The sequence below is a fragment of the Cygnus atratus genome, chromosome 1 (assembly GCF_013377495.2).
Source record: "Cygnus atratus isolate AKBS03 ecotype Queensland, Australia chromosome 1, CAtr_DNAZoo_HiC_assembly, whole genome shotgun sequence".
Lineage (NCBI taxonomy): Eukaryota > Metazoa > Chordata > Aves > Anseriformes > Anatidae > Cygnus > Cygnus atratus.
Window position 1 is genome coordinate 15,975,842 of NC_066362.1, and position 22,020 is coordinate 15,997,861.

The following is a 22,020-nucleotide window of genomic DNA, read 5'->3' on the forward strand; positions in this document are numbered from 1 at the left end:
CGTGATGGCTGGAGAGCTTAGCCATGCAACTGACAGGGAGTGCCAGCACTGCTTCCTTTTAGTTAACTAAAGAAGATGGATTTTAGCTGCCAATATTCAAATTTTGTTCTTTTTCACTTCTTAGCATAATTACCTAACTATGGAGATTCACCAGGAAATAAGGGAGGAACGGTTATTTAGCCAAAGGGAGTCAATAGCTGTGACTGATAAATAACCATGGGTGCTTGCTAGCTACTTGATTTCCATGTGTTGCCTGCAACAATGTTGGAATTACTGAACAAAGTCTAATGTCATGGGTTCTAACTGTCTAAAATGGGAATAAGGACTTGGGGATATCGCCCCCACGAAACGCCGGTGTGTACCAATGAGGCAAGGGAAGGTTTCGGCATGTTTCTGGAACAGAACCGCGGGGTTTGTTCTCCGGCTGCCTGAGCAGCTCTCCCCAGGGAGCAGAGCAGGATGCCTCGTGCCCCTCTGCTCAAGTTTCCTCGTGCAATTTGCATCTGGATTATGTGGAGCCGGAAATCAAATATTTATAAAATCACAGTTAACTCATTACTTTGTGCTTCAGACGAGAATGTTGATGGAGTGAATGGTAACTCTGACCTTGGAGGGGTTTGGTGATGCCTGGCAACGCATCGCTGTGGGCCAGCAATATCAGCAGGCAGTCATAAGCAACTGGATTTCACCGGGGAGGTGTGCAAATAAAACTAAAACTTCAGAGAGCTCCAATAAACATTAGATGAGTTAGTTCAGCTGGATGTGACAACAGAAATTAGCCAAGCTGACATTGCTGCACAGCGTCAGAGATTTGCCATTTATTGACTGAAGAGTTGGGTCCACCAGAAGAAGCTTTATTTTAAAGCTCATTTTAAAGCAAAGTACATTGCACATTTTACAATAAAGTATATTCTACGGTGAGCTGTTTGAGAAAGTAAGGGGTATTTCAAGGCTGTGTGATATACGTGCTCTGATCTTTGTGGCTTAAATGAGCTGGGAGCCTCTCCTGGTATTTCAGGTTAATTTCTCTCCCCAGAATCTTCACCTCCCCCTTTGAACCTGTATTTTCCTCATTCCTGCCCTAGGCCATTGGACGCCCGCACATGCCCGCCTACTGGTCCCTGGGATTTCAGCTCTCCCGGTGGGGTTACGGCAACATTGATGTCTTAAAGGAAACCGTCAACCGCATGCACCGCTATGATATCCCCTATGTACGTATGAATTTTTCACTGTGTATGTTCATTTTAAAATCTGAAGTGGGATGAATACCATTATATTAGGGGAAATGTGGCTATCCTGTGAAGAGAATTGTAGAGTAAAAGGATGTTCATAGTCTTATGTAGTGGTTCCACAAGTCATATCTTTACAATAGTCAGAAGAATGTTTAAAATTGGCCTGAAACATGGGGTTTAAAGTGCTGCTCTTGGCTGCATTGCAGGTGATTTGGGTACAGGTTTGCTTTCCTGCTGAAACAACAATCAATTGGCAGTACCAGGTGCTGGCATTTTAAACATGAACTGTGGCAGTAATGACGCATACCACTGCCAAACAGTTGCTAACCTAGGTCTTCCACGTGTCCACTTTGTCCACTGCTGTCACATAAATTTATAGGAGCTGAATTTGGCCTCAGTTCTTTACAGTTATTATAGCCAAACACTTAGCTCTTGCTTCATAGGTTAGTTCCTTCCTAGGAACACAGTTACACATATTGATTTTCTGTATAAAATAAGTCAACGTTTGCTTTTAAAATGTTTAGGATGTCCAGCATCTTGACATCGACTACATGGAACGTCGCCTAGATTTTACCTATGACAAAGAGAATTTTGCAGGTCTGCCAGAGTACCTCCAAGAGCTGAAGAAAGCAGGAATGCACAACATCATTATTCTGGTAAATTAAATATGGTGTTAATTATTTCCCCATTTATAAGAACTATTTGCATCATAATGCTCATAGCAGTATCTAGGCACTAATGCATGCATGCTGTTGTAGCACATTTTCCATTTTTGTCATTTGTTGAGAAGAGCCAAACAATTTCTCAGACTTCACTTTTAAATGTGTTATGTTTATAAGATACCTGTGTGTACCAGTACCATCTCTATACCATAACATCAATTTGCTTTCACATTTTTCCACTTATTTATGATAAATTTTGCTTCTGCCCAGGACTGAGTTCAGGCAGAATTGCTTTAATGCAATTCTTTTTCTGAAAATGGGCAAATGAGTTTAGCATGCACACAGAAATAGCTGAACGGTGGAAAAAAAATCTCATAATCAATCTGGAGAGATGGTAATTATAAATCATGTTGCCTTATATTTACTTTTCATCTAAATTAATGTAAGAGAAGTTTGTTTGCATGAACATTTGTGGAAAATGTATGCTGAACCTGTAACCAGGTTCTGAAGTACAGAATCACAGAGAGGTTGTTGTTGCAAGGGGCCTCTGGAGGCCATCTGGTCTCCAGGACCAGCTCAAGCAGGGCCACCTGGAGCAGGTTGCCCAGGACCATGTCCAAGCAGCTTTGGAAGACCTCCAAAGAGGGAAACTCAAAGGAATTAATTTAGGCAGAAGTGAAAATCAGAGATTTCTATCTTCTTTTGTCATTTTTTCCAACAAAGATTGCTATTTTTCTCCAGCGAGTCCCCATAAATATCCTTTCACCGAAATTACTTTTTCTCACAGTAGATACAGTGAATGGCAGTAGTGGTGAGGAAACTGGAAGCCAGTAAATTAAATAGTAGTCCTTGATAGGTCCATAAGTTGTTGCTGTCATCATCATTGTAAATAACTAACCCATCTGTAGGTGAGCACATGTGCAGTCAGGACTAACTGCTCTTTCCAACTGCTATGCAGTTTGGGCTCCCTATATCCTCAACACCTCTCTAAAAATCATCTAATCCTGTAGAGGTCTAACATTAAATACCACCTGCTTATTTACTGATTTGCCTAAACAAGTCTGTGAGACATGAATACATGAGCAAAATACCTTGAATTTGAGGGGTAGCTTTTCCTGTGCACACTCTTGCCCTTCAGTAAATACACAGTAGTCACCTCTTTTTCATCACAGCCAGGATGTCTCCAGTTGTTTTGCAGATTAGGAAGCTACAGGCAAGCAGTCACAGTATAGTGGGTAAGGAATGTTATCTTCTTACTCGTGAATTTAACTTCAATGACACTTTTAAAACTCTTTCGGTTTCTCAGGTGGAGCATGCTAGAGCAGGGCAAGGAGCTGTTGCTGTATAAATCTAAGTTCAGTAATTATCCATTTGTGCAATAAGCCAACGGAAATCCTAATAGGAGTTCTTTCTTTCCCCTAAACTGTAAATAAAGACTGTATTGCACTCTAGGACTTTAGATAAGCTTGCAAGAAAAAAACAAAGGCAAATCCAGTTTGCCTTTCATTTTTGAAAAGCTAATGGGAACTACAGGTTGTATTGGTAGCGAAGATTTCTCTCTTTACTTTATTACAATTGCTGATGTTTCTGTCACATTATGACTGTTAGCTTTGGTTAGTGATGTCCATCATTCCTGTAAGTTGAGTCCGGGGCTGGAATGATATGAAGGGTTTCATTCCCAAGTGAGAGCAAAGCCGTGCTACCTGCAATCAAGGCAAGTGTAATCCAGTTTGATAAGGGAAGAGCAATTTTCTATTTAGATTCCCTTTGGGTAGTGACAGTAATGAGCGAGTTGCCCAAGTGCAGCAGATTGTTGCCTCCCTCTTGATGATTTCAGGAAATGTGCTCTGATTGCAGACACTTCATGTCATGTAAAAGCTCTAGTGAATGGATTGTGAATGGATTTGTGGGAGATGGGTGCAGTCCCTCAGCTTGGTATGGAGCATTACAGACCATTGTGGTCACAAGCAAAATGCAGATCATAGAGTCATCGAATGGCTTGGGTTGGAAGGGAACCTTAAAGATCATCTAGTCCAACCCCCTGCCATGGACAGGGATACCTCCCGCTAGACCAGGTTTCCCAAAGCCCTGTCCAACCCATCTGGAGAGTCAGCAGTACTAGCAATTACTGGTGGTCTGCCTGAGGCCGGGACCCCAAACTTAGCTGTGCCACCACCACCAGGGTGGCTGGTGCCTCGCCATCAGGAAGTCCGGTCCCCACACTAATGCTGAGAGCCCTCCATGCCCCTGTGGTCACCTTGATAGCAGCATGGCCCCATTATTGGAGTCTCTCAATGCAGTCTCAGCACTCCTCTCTCCTGGTGTCTTTTAGAGGCTGCCTCCATGTAAGGGAGATTTTGCCTCAGTGTGGCAGTACTTGGTTATCATTATTGAGCTGAGTAACATGCATACTTCAGCTGTGACTTATTCTGAGTCAGAACAAATGTATTGTTTAGAAACAAAGAAGGAATTTCTGAAAGTAAAAATGACTAGAATGTAAAATTATAAACATTATTCCTGAAGAGGAAATTTAATGAAAGACCTTGTATACCTTCCATTAAATCAAACTAAAAATGGAAACAGTTAGGAATGGTGAGTGTCAAATTTCTTAATAGTAATAATAAAAAAAGTCAATAGCAACATGCTTATGATTCAAAATATGGCATGAGTGCTTTAACATTTTCAAGTCCATCTCTGTGAGCTGTAGAAGCTAAAATTTCCACAGATAGATGAGATTTCTGGATGCGCATCAAAATCTATTTTTGAAGCTATAGGTGGAATTGCGCTGGTTTGGTTTAGTGCTGGGTGTCGCAGGTTTCAGAGCAGTCAGTCAGAAGTACGGATGATCTGCATCTCTTCTACAAGAGATGCTAAAAGATGAGCTAGGGAAGATTTAGCAGCAATACAGTTCCTTCCCCCATAGATTTGCCTGTGGATTGCAAAACCAGGGCTGGGAGGGTTTTGTTCCCTTTAGGACATTGCTAAACCTGCATAATAGATTAGATTTATGCACTGGAATAACCTTTCAGCTGAAGGAAACAAGAAGTTTGGATCAGGAGTAGCTAATTAAGTTGACTTCTTCCAGCCTTCAAGTCCCTTGAGAGCCATCTTTTCCACAATTATAAGATAATTACTGAAGATGGACAGTTTTCTCTTTTCCAAAGCTGAACTATTCAACAAGTTAAAAACATAATGGACACTTACACTCTTTAATTATGAAGCTGATGTTGGAGCTACGTAGTTAAAGCTGAACTGAATTTTGCATTTAAGGTGGGAATTAAGCAGAGGCTTTTATTTGGAAGAATACACTTTCTTCACCAGGGCTATAGCTGCCATAGGGCTTACAAGTAAATCAGCAATTAATTTAGGTGTTAAAATGAGCTTTAAAACATGCCCTTAAAGGAATTACCATTTGTGATTGTATATTTTTTGTCCTTATATATAGCAGTTACACTTCTATCAGCTATTAATTAAAATTCATTTTAATTATTGCACGTGATATAATGGAAGAATTATTTCAGTGGCATTACTCTCCATTGTGTGTCATAACTGAGAGTTTCTTTGCCTTAAGCAGAACCTGAGGGGATAACATTTTCTAAGAGAAAACGGAAGAATTCCCTTCTTCTAAAATGGCTGCAACCTTTCTTTGTTCTAAACAGCACAAGGCAGAGAGCTGCTCCCAATTAGGGGCATACTGCCAAGCACACTAACCTCCTTCAGTCCCAGTTGGCTGCTGAGCAGAGTTGAATAGAACCTCTTCACTGACATCTCAAAGTATTCCTGCCTTCAGGGCTTACTGGCATGGTGGGCCACCATCTTCCCCAGGAGCAGTTTAGGCTCCCTTTCAGTGAGCTCAGTGGTCACTGGTGGCTGACCTGGGGCAGGAAAGCTGGTGGTGTCCATGCCACTGGCAGCGATGGGAGGTGGTGAGTACCCCTGAGTGGTGACGGGGACAGGCGGGGTGAGCTGCAGGATGCACCTGCAGGGAACAGAGGAGTTTGGCCACTCTGGCTTCATGACTTGGGTTATTCTGCACCAGGCTGACATAAATACTCCTCGTCCAACATCAGATCTGAAGAGAGGGCTAACAAGGTTGGATGTGTCCCAGCTTCAAGCCCCTTGAGATGTTTTAGTTATACCAGAGGTGAGCTGCTGAAGCTAATGAAGCTGAAATGAAGATTGTCTTGGAGGGAATCCAGAGCTGCCCAAGTTTAGTGGCTTCAGAAGGGAGGAAAACAAAATCTGATGCCTCTTCAAAATCAGTTGAATATAGAAAGTCTCATAAAAAATAAACATGAGGGTATTTATTAATTTCACTTAATTTTGCCTTAAACAAAAAATATTCACATCTCTTTAACGACTTTTCCTAAATTATTATGTGCTCTCAACTCTTACTAAATTTTAGTGTTGTTTTCTTCCAATGTTACTGCAATCTGCATTAAGAACATCAAAATGTTCTCAAATGTAGAAATAGAAAAATTAACTGTTACTTCTGAGATCTTGATAAAGGAAGTGTAATCACTGCTTTCAGGATCCTTTCATAACTAAGGACGAAGAACCAGGTACTTACAGGCCATACGACCTTGGAGAGGAAATGGGAGTCTGGGTGAACAACTCTGATGGTGTAACTCCTGCTGTTGGACAGGTTGGTTTACTAAATTCTCTTATGCTTTTGATTAAATGGAGCTCCGAAGTGTTAAAGAAGCTGTGTAGCAGAAATAAGACAATAACCAGACATTTATACCTGTGAACTCTAGGCCTGGCCTCCCGGAGATTCAGTGTTTCCTGACTACACCAACCCCAGGACAGTCGAGTGGTGGACCCAGTTGTGTCTGGAGTTTAAGAATGTCCTTGACTATGATGGGATCTGGATTGTAAGTCTGATTACATATGCCTTCCCTTCTTTTCAAAACAGAAAATAAGGCTTTTGACGTGTCTTACTCTCTTTATTAAAGGATATGAATGAACCTTCCAATTTCTTACAAGGCCAGTTTCCTGGATGTGCTGATAATGATATCAATAACCCTCCTTACATTCCTAGTAAGTAAAGTTTTCTTGACAATCTTTTTTTGAAAAAGGCTAATTCTTAGGTACATTTTCCATCTTCTCATTTTTCAAGTGTACGGTTACAGATTCATTCAGGACGCAAATGTCTCAGCTTCAGTGGAGTACCAAGCATAAGAAACCTTCTGTCTCTGGGGCAGCCTTGTAACAAGGCAAGAAAAATGGCCTTCCCTGCTGTTCTCTGAGCAATGGGCCTGCACCGTAGAACGGGCAAGGTACCTGTAGACTATAACTCAGATGCAGATTTATGGAAAGAGTAACTCTTCTGCTTTAGCACCATCACTGCTAGTCTCAGCGCTGGGCAGTCCCTGCCTTTTCTACAACTGATAACAAGGAAGATTGCCTCTTCCTGATCCCTTAATTCAAAATATTTTCTTTCTCATAGGAAATAAATTTCCAGTCCCCTATTAGAAATTAGTTATAAGCTAAAAATAAGCTTTAAAGGCCCAAGCCTATGGGAGGCTGTTAGGAATGGGAACACCTCTTCTAGTAGCTCCGTTAATGGCATGCTCATTCTCCCCCATGAAGCCGTGAGTACTTACAATTAGTGCCAGTGCTCCTGGCAATTAATCCAGCCAACATTTCCCCAGGAAAGCCCTGCTGCCCAAGTAAGGCTAATATACGGCAGGAAGTTGAGACATAAATGAGTTATTGACAGTGAAATATTGGAAATGTCCCCTTTTTCTCTTCAGGCTGTTGTACTGTCATGTCAATTATTCATTTTATTTATTGAACCTAATTTCTCTTCAGTTTGAATACATGAGAAACTCAAACATAACAGAAGCATGACAAAATTATAAAAAGATTGTTAATTATTGAAACCAGAAGCAGAGCTTTAAATTAAGATTTAGATGTTCACTCTCATTATGGGAAAACTGTTGTAACTACAGTACACTAGCACTGTGGGTCTCGATCAAGTTGTCATTGACTGAGGTCCAGACACTCATGAGACTTTTTGGGACAAGAGGGAATAGCCTCAAGTTGCACCAGGGGAGGTTCAGGTTGGCAATTAGGATAAATTTCTTCTCAGAAAGAGTAGCTAGATATTGGAACATTGGAACGGGTTGCCCAGGGAGGTGGTGGAGTCACCGTCCCTGGGGGTGTTCAAGGAAAGGTTGGATGTGGTGCTTAGGGACATGGTTTAGTGGGCGACATTGGTGGTAGGGGGATGGTTGGACCAGATGATCTTGGAGGTCTTTCCAACCTTAATGACTCTATGATTCCATGATTTCCACCCCTGTCTAAAGTTCCCTATTTTTGCCAGCATTCAGAACTGCAAAAGGAGGTGTAAGCCTTTGGGGAAGAGGACCAGAAAAGCAGAGCTCCCTTCACCCTCAAAAATAAAGGAGTAAGGGATGGACCCACACAGAGTCTCCTGAGCTGTGAAAGTGAGCTTTGTGACACCTAGCATTGAAGTTTGAGCTGTTTTAGAGGAACTAATCAGACCTAGAGACCTAGATATCTAAGTGATGTGTAAGGACAATGGGAGATGCAGAAGACAGGGTTGTGTTTTGAGCCCAGTTTCTCTTTGGCTTGCCCATTCTTGTGCAACGATTCTCCTTCTACTTGCAGCTTGCGGTGTTGGTCTCTCTTGCAGGCAGGATTCTAAGGCATCTCTTCCAAAGTGCAGGAGAGCTGGTACCCAATGTTTTCACCCAGTGTTTAAGAGCTTTCTATTATATTCCACGTTATGCCAACACTGCACATGCCCTTGCTTGTCTGAGCCCCTAGCTGGTGTAGGTGTGAGGTCGGACCTAAGCAGCTCAGTCCAACAAGTCAGGACCTCCCGGGGGTCAGCACAGTTTTGGGGACTCACTCTTTCTCATGGGCAGCTGAGTCTGTACGAGTTCCACTCTCAGTGCCTCAGGTGTTTGGCAATGTAGCCTTCAGCCACCTTATCTAAATCATAACCGTGATTATCTGTACCTGCGGTTTGACCTTCTAAAAACAGATATCCTTCAAATCAATTTTCTATAAACCACTTAACAGTGGAGATTACTATGTACACTGTAAAATAATCAGTATTACTGAGGCAGAATGCAAAATATTCAGAATATGAAAGGAGCATGAAAGTATGATTCATGTGGCTGCATTTGCTTTCATATTCCACCTTAATTTTACAGGGCTAATAATTAAGTGTCACTGGGACATTAAGTGTAACTTTTCCCAGAACCGTAGTGTCTTCTTTAAAGCTGTACCAGTCAGGGTTGCTTGGAAATTGCCTATAAATGAAGCTATTTCTGAAGCAGATCAACAGCACTGGAGTCTTTGTGTCTAAAGATCCAAAGACAGGGATGCCAGCTTTGGTGGCTTGGCAGAGCAGACAGGTTAATGGGGTTTCAGGTACAGAGAAATGCACTTTGTAGTCATGAACTGCAAACATACAGCAAAGCGTGATTAGGCATTGAGGTTGCTTGCTCATGAAGAAGTATTTATCATAGTGCATGCACCCAATTAAGCATGCAAAAGAGAAATATTTGACAGTCTGTCTTTTTCTTTTTTTGGGGGGGTGGGAGGATTTTATAACATTCATCTCCACCTCTAAAAATAAATCCATTGTATAACCCAAATACCTGACCTGTCCAATTCCTGCTGAATTGCATATAGCAATTTCATGAAAGCTAGCTGCAGAGAACAAGAAACACATTTTTCCCACACCAAATGGGTCTTGCCAGCATCTCCTTAATGGGGGATCAAAAACCAGGCAGTATCTGTGCAGGCAATTCTTACTGCTTCCCCTTGGCTCAGCTGAACCAGAGCTGTGCCAGCAAGGTCAGGGCTGCCCCTGACCATTACTGAAGGCAAAAATATGCCACTGCCTCTGCTGCCTGTGACCTGCTCATGGAAGGAGTTTTTGTATAACCCATCTAGGTGCGAATATACCCATTATGATCTGTCCTTGCTCTCTTCTGCACAGCGTATCGGGCCATAGCAGATGGCCTGCTAAGGACTGCTGCATCTGATGCATTTTCCTCCCCTGTGCACCTCTGATGCTCCCCGCTCACTGCTGGTGATGCTGCCTGGGGCTGTGCCACTGGCCCTGCTGCCTTTTAAGTCTCAGGTTCCTCAGGGGAAGAAAGAGATCAGGCTTGATTAAGTATGAATTTTGCCACTGTGGGGCAGGGTCATGCTGCCTACCTGTGTCTGCATCTCAGTGGTCCACGAACCCAGGTCTTGTGATTTCACACAAACATAAAAGTTGCCTGGGCATCCGAATTTCTGGTGTTTGTTTGTTTGTTTTTGTTTTTTTCTGCTTTCGTTTGTTTGGTTTGTTTGTTTGGTTTGTTTGTTTGCTTTTCTTGCAACATTTTCACTCTTAAGTAAAATTTGTCACTACGTAGAAGAATGTGTGTGTATATTCTTAATTTAGCATGCAGAAGTTTTCTCTGTGGCTATTGCTGAATACACGATAGCTTTACAGATGTTCTGCATTACTGGACAGAAAACTTGAACCTCATTAACAGGGTTTACTCAGTTCCCTCACCCTCCTGAGGACATGTGTGCCTGTCTACAGGAAAGTATTCACAACTACATGCTAACGTCTAATCAGTGCAGATCCTGCAGTTCTTCAGCCTTTCCTCTTTCCAAATCCTTTGGTGTTTTCCCTCCTAAATGAGTAAAAACATGAAGAGATTTGAAATCTGATGCATATAATTTTACAACTTTTTTTTTGTCCTTCTCAGGCATTTCTGATCGTTCCCTGGCTCAAAAGACATTGTGCCCCGACTCCAAGACTTACCTGGGAGAGCACTACAACACACACTCTCTCTTTGGCTGGTCACAGACTGCACCAACTTTCCAGTGAGTTCTCTAAGTATTTCTACATGCAGATTTCAGGTGACTGGAATGCATTTTAAAAGCAGCTGAGGTACTTGGGAAACCTGCAATGGTATTTCATAAGAAACAGCCACGTTTCACTTTGCTGTTTGTCATTGAGTAAGAACAACTTCAAGAAAAGAGACTCTTGGCAGAGGAAGCAAAACCTTTTCCAATTTTCTTTTTCTCAGCTAAAATCAGGGTCTGCTTGTAGGGCTTAACTCTTCAACTGGTGCTTTTGTACAGCCAGAGCAAGTTGTTCCCATCCTGCGTTAGAGCTGCTCTCATACCAAAGCAGCCTTGTGTGGCACCAGGGGAATTTCTCCATCCCCTCACTACTGGAGGAGCTTGCGTGATTGCCAGGGAAGGATCTGTACCCAGCTCCCTGGCTGCTGCTGGAGCTGTCTCTGGTTGCTGGCAGGCAGCGTTTTGGCCTAGGGCTCTGTGGGTGCAGGAGGGCTGAGCTGCATTGCAGTAGGTTTGCTGTCGGCTACTGGAAAGCTGTCCCTTAGCAGCTGGGAAGCACTCAAAATGAGCTTACGCAGGCAGGCGTTGCTGCTGTCAGGCTAGAGTGACAGTGGAAAGCTAGCTGTTTGATTAAATCAAATGGGCAAATCACGCGTCTTCCAGCAGAGAGCAAAGACATGGATATGTTTAATGCCACAATGTAAGTGCCAAAGCAGGGGTCCTTGTGCTGGCTTATTTTAGCATTAAGCATGCATTTTCACCAGTTGTACATCCAGGGGAGTTGGCTAAGTGAGCCTATTTAAGGTGTCGATGCACTTGCAGCTCTGTGCCAAGCCTGGGGGAAGGGAGGCACCGGGAAAAAGCCAGCAGCAGTCTGCTAGCTCTTGTGTGCTGGGCTGAAGAGCAGCCCAGCTTTTCAGTGCTGGGCAGAAAGCCCTTGAGCCCTCAACCTTGCTGACTGCCCAGCCCAGCCAGGATGCATGGGACACAGAAAGATTTTGGGGCTTCTGCACCCTGACTTCCACTAAGATTCTCTCACCACAGGAGCCTCCACCAAGGTTACATTTCGTCCTCCCCCAAGGTGGTGAACCTTCCCTGTCCCTGTGCTGCTTATTTTGCTCAGCCAAACTTGCAGAGTCCTTCAAGGCTGGAGAACACCACCAAAAACACTAGCAGAGGCAGGATTTCCTGCAGAGCTGGGGAATTTGATGAAGAATTTTTCATACATATTCATTTGGGTTTCTTAAACGCATTTCTTTTCAAGGCTCTTTGTATACCATTTCTGCATCTGCTCTTCACAAATAATATAATAAATTAAATTACTGATGGGAATATTTAGCAAACCAGCATCAATTGTAGGGTATTGGCTGAAAACAAATGACAAGTTCATAATCGCATAAAAAACAATTCCAAGAATTATGCTAATGAAGCTAGAGAATAGGAAATGTGTCATCTGACCCATGTATGCAGTCAAATGGCTTGAATTTGGGTATGGTGAACTAGCAACAATCAGCTTGTGCATAGCTTGAGGCCAAGAACTATTCACACATAATATTCTGTAAATAATTTCAGTCAACAAATACATTTGAGAACATTAGGACCAGTTCAGCAAAGATTCATAATAGACTGAAATTTATTCAATAAATTATTTGTTGCAAATTGTTTGTGCAGCTCTGGATCACAGTTGAATTGATCCAATATTGCCCTCATTAGCACCTCCATTTGCAAACAGGGCCAAACTTGTGGTGCACAGCCAGAGGAAAGAACTTGTATGCAGGACACCAACGAAAAGGTTCAGGAAAAAGAGATTTCTGTCCCTGCAGTGCTCAAAAATGTCATTTAAACACACAACAGGGAGTCTTGTGCAGTTATTGGGCTCAATGGTGCCCCCACGTTACAGCACCAAGGAGGTCCTGTGTGAATTGCACCTCTTGCTGCATACAACCCATATGTTTACGCACGTATGAAAGACATTGAGTTGTTGTTGGTGGTGGTTGGTTGTTTTGTTGGGTTGGTGGTTTGGTTGGTTGTTATTTTGGTTGAAAGCAAGTGTTGAAGCATTTTAAAGGCTCTGTGCCATTACAGAACCAATGCCGAATGTTGGCCATTACAAGTATGAGTGAAAGAGCTCTTGCACAGATCTCATTAAGGGAGAAGGAGGTGGATGGTGGACAGCATGGTTTATATTTCAGGCTAAGATTTCCTAGAGAATCTATGGAGTTTTATTGCCCAAATCCTATTAAAGTAAAATTGAACCTGTGCTTGTGCAATCTATAGTGCTGCAATATGTAATCCCTCACAGAGATTATTCTATGTTGAGGAACTTTGTAATAGATTTGTTAATAAGGCATATTGCATCTCCTTGATTTTCTGGTGGTGCAGCAAAATTATTTCCAAAAAGAAAGGAAAAATTCATTACACCACTAATTCTGTAATGAAACCTCATAAATCAAACAATGACAGGAAATCAGAGGAAATACTATGGGAAAGGGGTGACATTTTGAAAGATTACGTTTGCTTTCTGTATTGATTTTTTTTTTAAAGATTTTAAAATGTTGATGTTATTTCTTTCTTTGTCTTTCTTTCTTTCTTTCTTTCTTTCTTTCTCTTTCTTTTTCTTTCTTTCCTTTCTTTCTTTCCTTTCTTTCTTTCCTTTCTTTCTTTTTCTTTCTCTCTCTCCCTCTTTCTCTTTCTCTCTCTCTCTCTCTTTCTCTCTCATTTTTCTCTTTCTTTTTCCCTTTCTCCCTTTCTCTCTTTCTTTCTTCTTTTCCCTAACTTTAAGTCCAGGATATTAGGACTTTATTTGCCAATAAAAATGTCTAGACAAATCTAACATAATATATATATATATAATTCTTGTTTTTAGGAAATGATAGGACACTAAATTAAATGAACTAATATAGAAAGGATTTTCTATTTTGAATGTTTACTTTGAGACAATGTTAATAATAAAATAAAAGCAAATTATGTTTTTGGAAAACTAGAAATACCTGAAACAGACTGTTTTGGGGATCATATAGATTTTAGTTGTTTACTTTGGCCACTGAGTAAAACTTTTCATTATTTATAGTTTTGGAGCCACATTTTCACATGGCCCAGACCACAGTAATAATTGTTTCAAGGATAACACTATCCAAGATAAAGCTGTGTTGGAAAGCTCAGTCTGATCGTATGACTCTTTTGTTTACCACTCCTATTTTTAATGATCTTGTTGCAATTTTTTGCAGTGCTGCCCAGCAGGCAACTGGCAAGCGGGCGTTTGTCCTGAGTCGGTCTACCTTCGTCGGCAGCGGGAAGCACGGGGGTCACTGGCTGGGTGACAACTTCTCCCAGTGGAAGGACATGCACTACTCTATCATTGGCATGCTGGAATTCAACCTCTTTGGCATCCCCTATGTGAGTCTGAAGTCCTTCGGGCAATTGCTGGCTCATACCTGATATCACTTTAAATTAAGTGAAATGTTTTCTGCAATAAGCTGCTTGAGATGGCTAGCAGTAATGGCCTGTATGGAGTAGGGAACTGCAGATTAAAAAAAACTAAATGTCATCAATCTTGGCTGGCTAAAGAGAAACAAAAATAGCACTGCCAACTTCAGATTAAATCACTGCGTGCCACCCCAAACAGATCTCTTTATATTACATGTTTTATGATTTGAGGTCCCTCTGTAAGTTTCAGATTTTGCAAGCTGGGATGCAGGATTTCTGTAATTATTGAAATATGTTCAGATCTTCCACACTGATTTTAATGCTCCAGGAGCCAATAAAATCTCCACCCCAGCAAAATTAGTGTCACTATATCCTGGAACATTCTTATGAAGTCATCAGAAACTGGTATCTCTTTCCAAAATTTATATTTATTAACAATCTTCTGTGGTTTCTCATTTTTGGGCCCCAGCAACAATTGCAAACACTTATGCTATGATATTTTCTCTCCAGATTGGTGCTGACATCTGTGGGTTTAACTACAACACTACCTACGAACTCTGCTTGCGCTGGATGCAGCTTGGCTCTTTCTACCCATTTTCCAGAAACCACAACGCAGAGGGAAACATGGTAAGTAAATGAAGTTATGCAGAGCTGTACTCTATGATTACTGTAGTGACGATGTTGATTTGTATTACTTCCTCATAAATTAACCTGCCATTCTCAGGAAAGCTTGAGCAGGTGATAGGGAATGATGTACTGAGAGCAGGAATTACGCTGTGAAGTGTAAATTTTTCCCATCCGTAAGGGAAAAATGGCTTAGAAACTGAAAAACATATAGTATCTAACATCTGAAAGTCCTGTAGAGGTAAGACTTATCCTCTCCATCTTTTACCTATTGAAGCCCAGGTTTTATATAAGGGTCAGTGAGTGCCAGTACATCTTCTTGCTCACTGGCTAACTTCAATTTTTGTTTCAGTACCCCTGCAACTTTAATGGTTATTACACAGAAGGGGAGAGAGGGCATCATACACCACACTTGCTATCTAAAAGTGAGTTTCAGACAAACGCCACAGTTAGAAACTCCAGACAAGCACGTGAGGACTCCAAGGACAGCCAGCAACAGCAACAGCGCTGTCAGCCAAGGAGAAACAGAGCCAATGAGCCCATGAGCAAGATGAAAAAGCGCGGCCCCAGATCAGAGCCGTGCGTTGGCTTCAACTTATCATATAGTCCTTTCAAGACTTATCCTAGATAGAAGGATCACGTTGTTTCTAACTACAATCAGTGTGAAGGTCTTGCAGCCTTTGTAAGCACACTGTGTTATCTGCAGCAATGATGAAAAGGTTCTGCTAGTTCAATAACTGCCTTTTTTGTTTCTCTTTGCTTTGTTTTGTTTCTTCTGTAAAGTGATCTGTGCAATGCTTGAGATCAGGTTGTTAGCTAACCTTCAATTTTCTTTACAGTTATGTCATCAAAATGTTGCAACATTTACATTCCTCAAAGAGACCTCTTCCTCTGCATGAAAGTATGATGTACATCCAGAAACAGGGCAAAAGCAGGAATAATAAGCTATTGTGTTGGCATTAAGAAAGTCAGGATTTACCCTATAGTCTATAATAATATCTGAGATATGCTGATATTTCTCCTGAGGAGAACAAATGGCTGTGGGGTTTTAGGTGCTGCTGTTGATAAATACTTTCTATTTACCTCTGTTCAATAAAATTAGAGATCCCTTATTTATATAGGTTCACTTGGCCTGTTGGGCATGCAAATGGGTCTGATCTGGGTGAATGGGTACTATTAATGTACACACAATTTAATAGGCAGGAAAAGTGACAGGAGCTGCAACTCAGCCGTGACTGAATGACAGAGGTAGCAGAAGACACATTGGGTTTTATTGCACCATTTAAACCCATTTAAAACATCGTGTTCCCTGACAGAAATGAACAAGGCATTTTGGGTGACTCAGCATCATCTAGCAAGTCTTTTTTGTTTTTCTTTTTTTCCTGAACTTAGGCAATATTTGTACAGTGTCAGACTTAAACTGATAAAAATACAGTGCAATTTTTGAAATAACAGATGGATGCTTCAGACCTCGGAGCCAGCAGGAAAGATTATTCTGATGTAAACATAATAGTGAAGAAACTTTACTTAAATATTGAGTTTAATTAATATTAAATTTAGTGTTAAAATAAAATCTTAAGTAGCCACTTTGCATAATCCACTGGGGATTTCAAATGGTTTAATTAATACATTTTTTTCACTGAAAAGCACCAGATAGTATAAAAAGCTTTGTTACTTCTGTTCCTTTTATGTTTCATTATCCTTGGAATTCATCACATATTCTTTGATTTTAATGAGAAAACTGAGTCTTACGGCAGAATTTTGTGCAGGTGGAAGGGAGCCAGGTGCCTTGCTGGTGGTCTTATTTTAGTGCTGGAGAAGTTGAGCTGGGAGGGATCAAAGGACACACTTTGTGGGAGTGGGAGACACACTCCCACTTTACACTCTTGGCCAAAAATAAGTATAAAATAACTACGCTTTTGCCTTTGTTTGGAGGGTGCTGGTCTTCCCTTTTTCCTCTGCCCTTCCTTCTCTGTCACAGAGGGCTGATGTGGTTCTTAACGCATCTTCTAGTTCACAAATCAGTACTTTTTCTACATAAACATTCACTTTCATGGGATTATGCTAGCAACAGCTTTCCTTAGGTTGCATGCAGGTTTCTCTGTTGAATTTGTATCCATCGTTATAATGCTCAGTGCAAAGCTTTTACTCAACAGGAGCAAGACCCAGCGTTTTTTGGAGAAGAGTTTGCCAAGATATCTCGAGCTACGCTCCGGATCAGATACTCCCTTCTGCCATACCTCTACACCTTGTTCTTCGAGTCTCATGTTCATGGCAACACAGTGGTACGATCACTGATGCACGAGTAAGTTCAGAGACTCTCTTTTTATTATTATTTTACTCAAAGAAGTAGTCGAGCTTCTGTGTACAAACTAGTTGACATCTGCCTGAAAATAGTGATAGTAATATCATTGCATGCTTGCTCTTAAAAAGAACAGTTCTACAATGAAGTCTAATCAAAATATATACAACAAAAATAACTTTATATATGTGATATGGATATACATTAAAATATAGCCTGTATTTGTTTCTACTGAAAAAGGAGTTAAGTAAGAAGAATTCTCAACATTTCTTGGTTTAGGCAAATTTGCAATCCTTTCTTTTAAAAGTAGGAGTCACATACCTGTATTTTCTGTATTTGAATTAAATCTATGAAATCTGTATTCTGGCCCAGAATATCAAGAAGGCCTCATACAGAGAAGGCTCCATTTTCCAATCATCCATGGCATTTGCATTTTCCAATTTAGCACTTGCATCTGCATGCTATGTATGAAACCTACATCTGTGCCACAAATTGCGTAGAGAAAATGGGGACAGAAATGTTCGAGTGTAGAAGCAGGTGCAAAGAGAAGATTAATAAACAGAGACTGAGAAAACCCTTGGAAAATGTGACCTCAGATTTTTTGAACAGCTTTTTTTTTTGCCTTTTTTTTTTCTTCCCTGTTTGGAAGAAGTAGGAATCAAAGCGAAGTCTAGTTTCCCCTTCAGCACATTTAATTAGCTTTTTACCTGCTTTTGGTAAACTTTTTATTTCAGAATACCTTATCCAAAGATGTGAGCAAAAGGAGAGCAAATAATGCACATGAAAGTCTATTGCTCAAAGCTCTGGCACAATTTAGTCTCATTGGTGCAGGTTACATCCCGGACTGTTTAATGTTCTTTTTCCCTTTAGGTTAAAAACATTTTGGTTAAAGGGTAAGGCATTTTTGCAAATTAAACTGAGATTACACTAAAGTGCAGAACATGCTAAAACAAAATGGTTATGCACAAAATCTATTTTGCCTACTCAGTGTAATGGCTAACTGATTAATTTTAAAGGTGATATCCTTCCTCTTCCTACTCTGCTACTTTATTTAACAGGGTAACATTTAGGAGAAGTTTTATAGGTATTTATGTCTTACAAGGGTTTTTATGCTATTTTAAGGATTTATTTTAGCAGTATTTTCGGTTAATCGGATTTATGTGAATATTGGAAATAACCAAGTTACTTTGGGCATTAATGTTCGATAATCTCTGCTAATATCAAATGATTTTGGTGATGTTAAGGCTGGCTGTCTGTCCACTCACAGTATATTTTATCTGTACTCTTTTGCGGCACGTCTACATTAGGAAATCTCCGAGTTTGCTTTGATTTCAGTTCTAGAGTAGTCTCAGATGCACCAGCTGAGACTCCTGTTGGGTGAAACTAAGTCAAAAGGTGCACTCCTGCCATTAATAGGAAGTTAGCTAGGATTACTGGAAATAAAACCTCTAAAATGCAGGTAGGCAGTGCAGAGATCAGGAGAACAGCACAAGCTGGCTTCCTACCCAGGTCCCATCCTAGCGGGCATGTCACTTGCTAATGTTGCCATAGCTAGATGCTAAAATTGCTTTAAAATAATTAATATTATTACTTATTTCTGGTTACTATTGTTACTTAATGAGTATTTCTTACTATTTCTAATTAATGCTTCTTTATTTAGTGTGCCTTCCCAAGTAAAGAATGTCACCCAGACGCTAACAAAGGGAGAAATGTGGGGTTTAGAGAAAGAGAACTGAAACAGATTTTTTGAGGTCCAGGTGATGGAATTTTACATCAAATCTTTCTCTTCCTTGTAACAAACACAAAGCTAAAAAACTGCACTAGCTTTTCAGGTGAAGCTGTTACGAGTTCACAAACCTCACCACGAAAACAACTGTAGCTGGGCAGGGAGTCTCCAAGCAATACCTACTTCATGTGGTCATTTCAGATTTCTCATTTCATTTCAAATGTTTAGGTGCTCATTTCAAACAACAAACAAGAACAGCATCCCAGGAGATGCCTATATGTCTTTGAAGTGTCTCACGCAGAGGCTTTCACTCAGTGAAACAGACGCTGGTAGCTTGGCTGTCCAAAAAGACCTGGGGGTGGTAATCCATTACTGTACTCCTGGGGGGAAAAGCTTTGCTTAATAGCCTACCGGGGGAAAATAAGACAGCAGAGAGGCTACTGCCTAACCATAGGAAGCATGTAGATGGAGTGAGGCGTATTTCATAGATCACAACTATGCTGTGCTTAATGGCTTATGTTTTCAAAATGGGAAAATTCATTTGTTTGCTGAATGTGTGCTCATGGTTGCTGTAATTGAAAAAGGAAATAGTGCTTAGATAGATGGTGAGATGCTCATTTCCAAGTGCAAGTAAGATGATCAGCTTCTCTGTTGTCATCATTTCTTAATCATTTTTTTCTCCTGAAATCTCCCACAACACAGTGTGTTGAAATAATACTCTGATTTTATTACAGTGAAATTAAAAATAGAGAGAAGTTGTTGAGAGGACAAAAAACCTAACACATTATATTTCAGAAATCTGAAAACCAGGTAATTCATCTAAAAACCCACCACATTGAAAATATTTACAAAGCATTATGTTGAAACTCAATAATACCCAAGATTAGGACATACAAAAGAGCTACTATTTTTTGATAGAAAAATAAACACAGAATAACTAGTGTCTTCACCTACTGAGGTTTCGATAGATGAGATGCTGAAGCATGCCTTCAAGGAGAATTTGTCCTGAGTTCCACATACTCTCCTAAACTTGCAATATTTTAGAAATCCGAGCACTGAAAGTATGTCTTTTAACTGCCGATGTATTTTTGCTGTTTTGGGTACCCCTACCAAGCAGGTAGGGTGTCAGAGCAGGCACTGACACTGAGCCACTCTGCTCCATAAAATAAAAACCTGCCTTTAGGCAGGGGCAGCACCAAGGTGTTGAACAGCCTCAGTTAAACAGAACACGGAAAATAAACTTTGGAACAGATTATTCTCTGAGGACGTAGGAATTATACACTAATGTGCAACAGCCAGTGTGAATTTGTCAAAAGCAAATTATGATTGCCTTTTCTGATGAGGCAACAGGGCTATTGAGTGGGAAAGGGAGGAAAGCAGGAGGTACAATGTAGCTTGATTTTAGGAGGGTTGAGCCACTGCTCTGTGTGACACTGTTATAAGCTAACTTGGAAATGATGATCTGCATGGATGTCCTAGGAGATAGGCTTACAAATGACTGGAAGCCTGTTCAGATTCTCAGAGATTTTATGTCGTATGAGCTGAGGTTCCTGAGAGGGGGGAGGATGTCTCCTTTTCGCCTGGGGCTTGTCAGTATTTTCATTAGCTGATGCAGGATGCAATAGAGAGCTCATCCCAGGCTGGCAGATGACCCAGGGTGAATGGGATTGCAAATGCATGTCTGGAGGATATGATCAGAATCAGAATGATCTTAATACATTGAATAAAATATACTGAAATCTCTAAGGTGCCATCCAGCCAAGACAGCTACAAAGTGCAATACGTATGAAGGTTGCTTGGTGTTTGTCCTGCAAAGGATTTCTAATGCAAATCTGTGAAGGGTGTAGGAAGCCATATCACAGAATCAGAGAATCTGCCAGAGCACGGCAGTGTTACTGTAATTTCTGAATCTCTGTCCAGCTTTTGGCACTCCCTCAGCCAGGAGAAATATGTGGTGGTGGTGAAGGATGCATTAAGGAAGCAGATTTCTTGTGGCAGCGAGTAATGTCGAAATATTCTGCAAGTTCTATAAAAATGTGAATTAACATGCCTCACTTTCCACGCTAGATTTACCTCTGATCAGCAGTCTCGTGGAATAGACACTGCCTTCCTTTGGGGACCTGCATTTATGGTTGCTCCTGTTCTTGAAGAGGCAAGTACTGCAATTAAAAAGCGCCATCATACTGGAATAAAATAAATGAACTCCGCTTAGGGCACTAGATGACATTCAGGGCATGTTTGCTCATATCCACCCGTTTCCTCCTTCCCCTGTCAAACCCTGCAGAAGGCATTTCAAAACAAGCCCGAGCAGCGCAGGGCTGCCCGGTGCTGGAGGTGGGAGGGTGAAGGCGAGGGCACGGCATTTCCCTGCCACTGTGAGCGCTGAACAGATGTCAGCAGGCTGGATGCTGCCCCTCGAGCGCTCCTACGCCTGTGCTGACAGATCCCTCCAAGGACACACAAGGCAATAATCGCCAGGCTAGGAAGAAACATGGAGGGACTGAAACAAACTGGTCTCCTTATTTACTGCTGTCCCATTGCGTTTTGGCGCTGCAGCATCTTAAGGGTTGTGCAAAGCGTTTACCAGCACCATGTGCACACACCACCCTTACAAAAATGATGACAATGATAGCTGATAATATGGCAGGCTTTAAAAGCCATCATTTCCCTATGGCTGTGCTGGCCACAGGTTAGGTCAGGGTAGCAGATGCTGTCGTGGGCCCCAGAATAGAGCTGCAGGGTGGGTTTGCTCTTGCTGCTCAGCTGGAGCAAAGGTGGGTTTCTCTCCTCACCCCGCTGCTGACTGCTAGCAGGGTGCAGCCTCAACGGAGCACCAGAACGATGTAGTTGTGCAGAGGCAAACATCTCCATGTGATGTATCCTGGAGCTGTTTGTGATCAGCATGCTGCCGGAATATCTGAGACATTTCCTACATGATGCTGATGATCAAACACGTAAGCAGGCTTCTGCTTGTCATTTTTTTAATGCAACCCTTGTGCCTATGTGAATTTAAAATGAAATTCTTATTTCTTCACATAAAACCATTCCGACTCCTCTGTGGCACTTCATTCGTCAGTCCTTCATCTTCAGACTCCCCCAGGTTTCTAATAGCTGGTGACTAACGTGGAGAATTCAAAGGGTCTCAGACCAGTAAGATGATGAAAAGATGTGGGAGAAACCTTCCCATAAAGAGAGGGTGAC

General features: G+C 41.4%; 1 protein-coding gene across 1 annotated transcript in view; it reads left to right on the forward strand.

The window, feature by feature from the left end:
- The first annotated feature begins 312 nt into the window (after positions 1–312).
- Positions 313–22,020, forward strand: part of LOC118249411 (sucrase-isomaltase, intestinal-like) — a 30,191-nt gene continuing 8,483 nt past the window's right edge. Inside the window, exons 1-11 of the mRNA XM_035549315.2 lie at positions 313–411; positions 1,086–1,211; positions 1,757–1,888; positions 6,426–6,539; positions 6,652–6,768; positions 6,850–6,934; positions 10,642–10,759; positions 13,969–14,137; positions 14,678–14,794; positions 16,948–17,096; positions 20,887–20,971. Of these exons, the coding sequence (XP_035405208.2) occupies positions 313–411; positions 1,086–1,211; positions 1,757–1,888; positions 6,426–6,539; positions 6,652–6,768; positions 6,850–6,934; positions 10,642–10,759; positions 13,969–14,137; positions 14,678–14,794; positions 16,948–17,096; positions 20,887–20,971 (1,311 nt within the window). The remainder of the gene's footprint in view (positions 412–1,085; positions 1,212–1,756; positions 1,889–6,425; positions 6,540–6,651; positions 6,769–6,849; positions 6,935–10,641; positions 10,760–13,968; positions 14,138–14,677; positions 14,795–16,947; positions 17,097–20,886; positions 20,972–22,020) is intronic.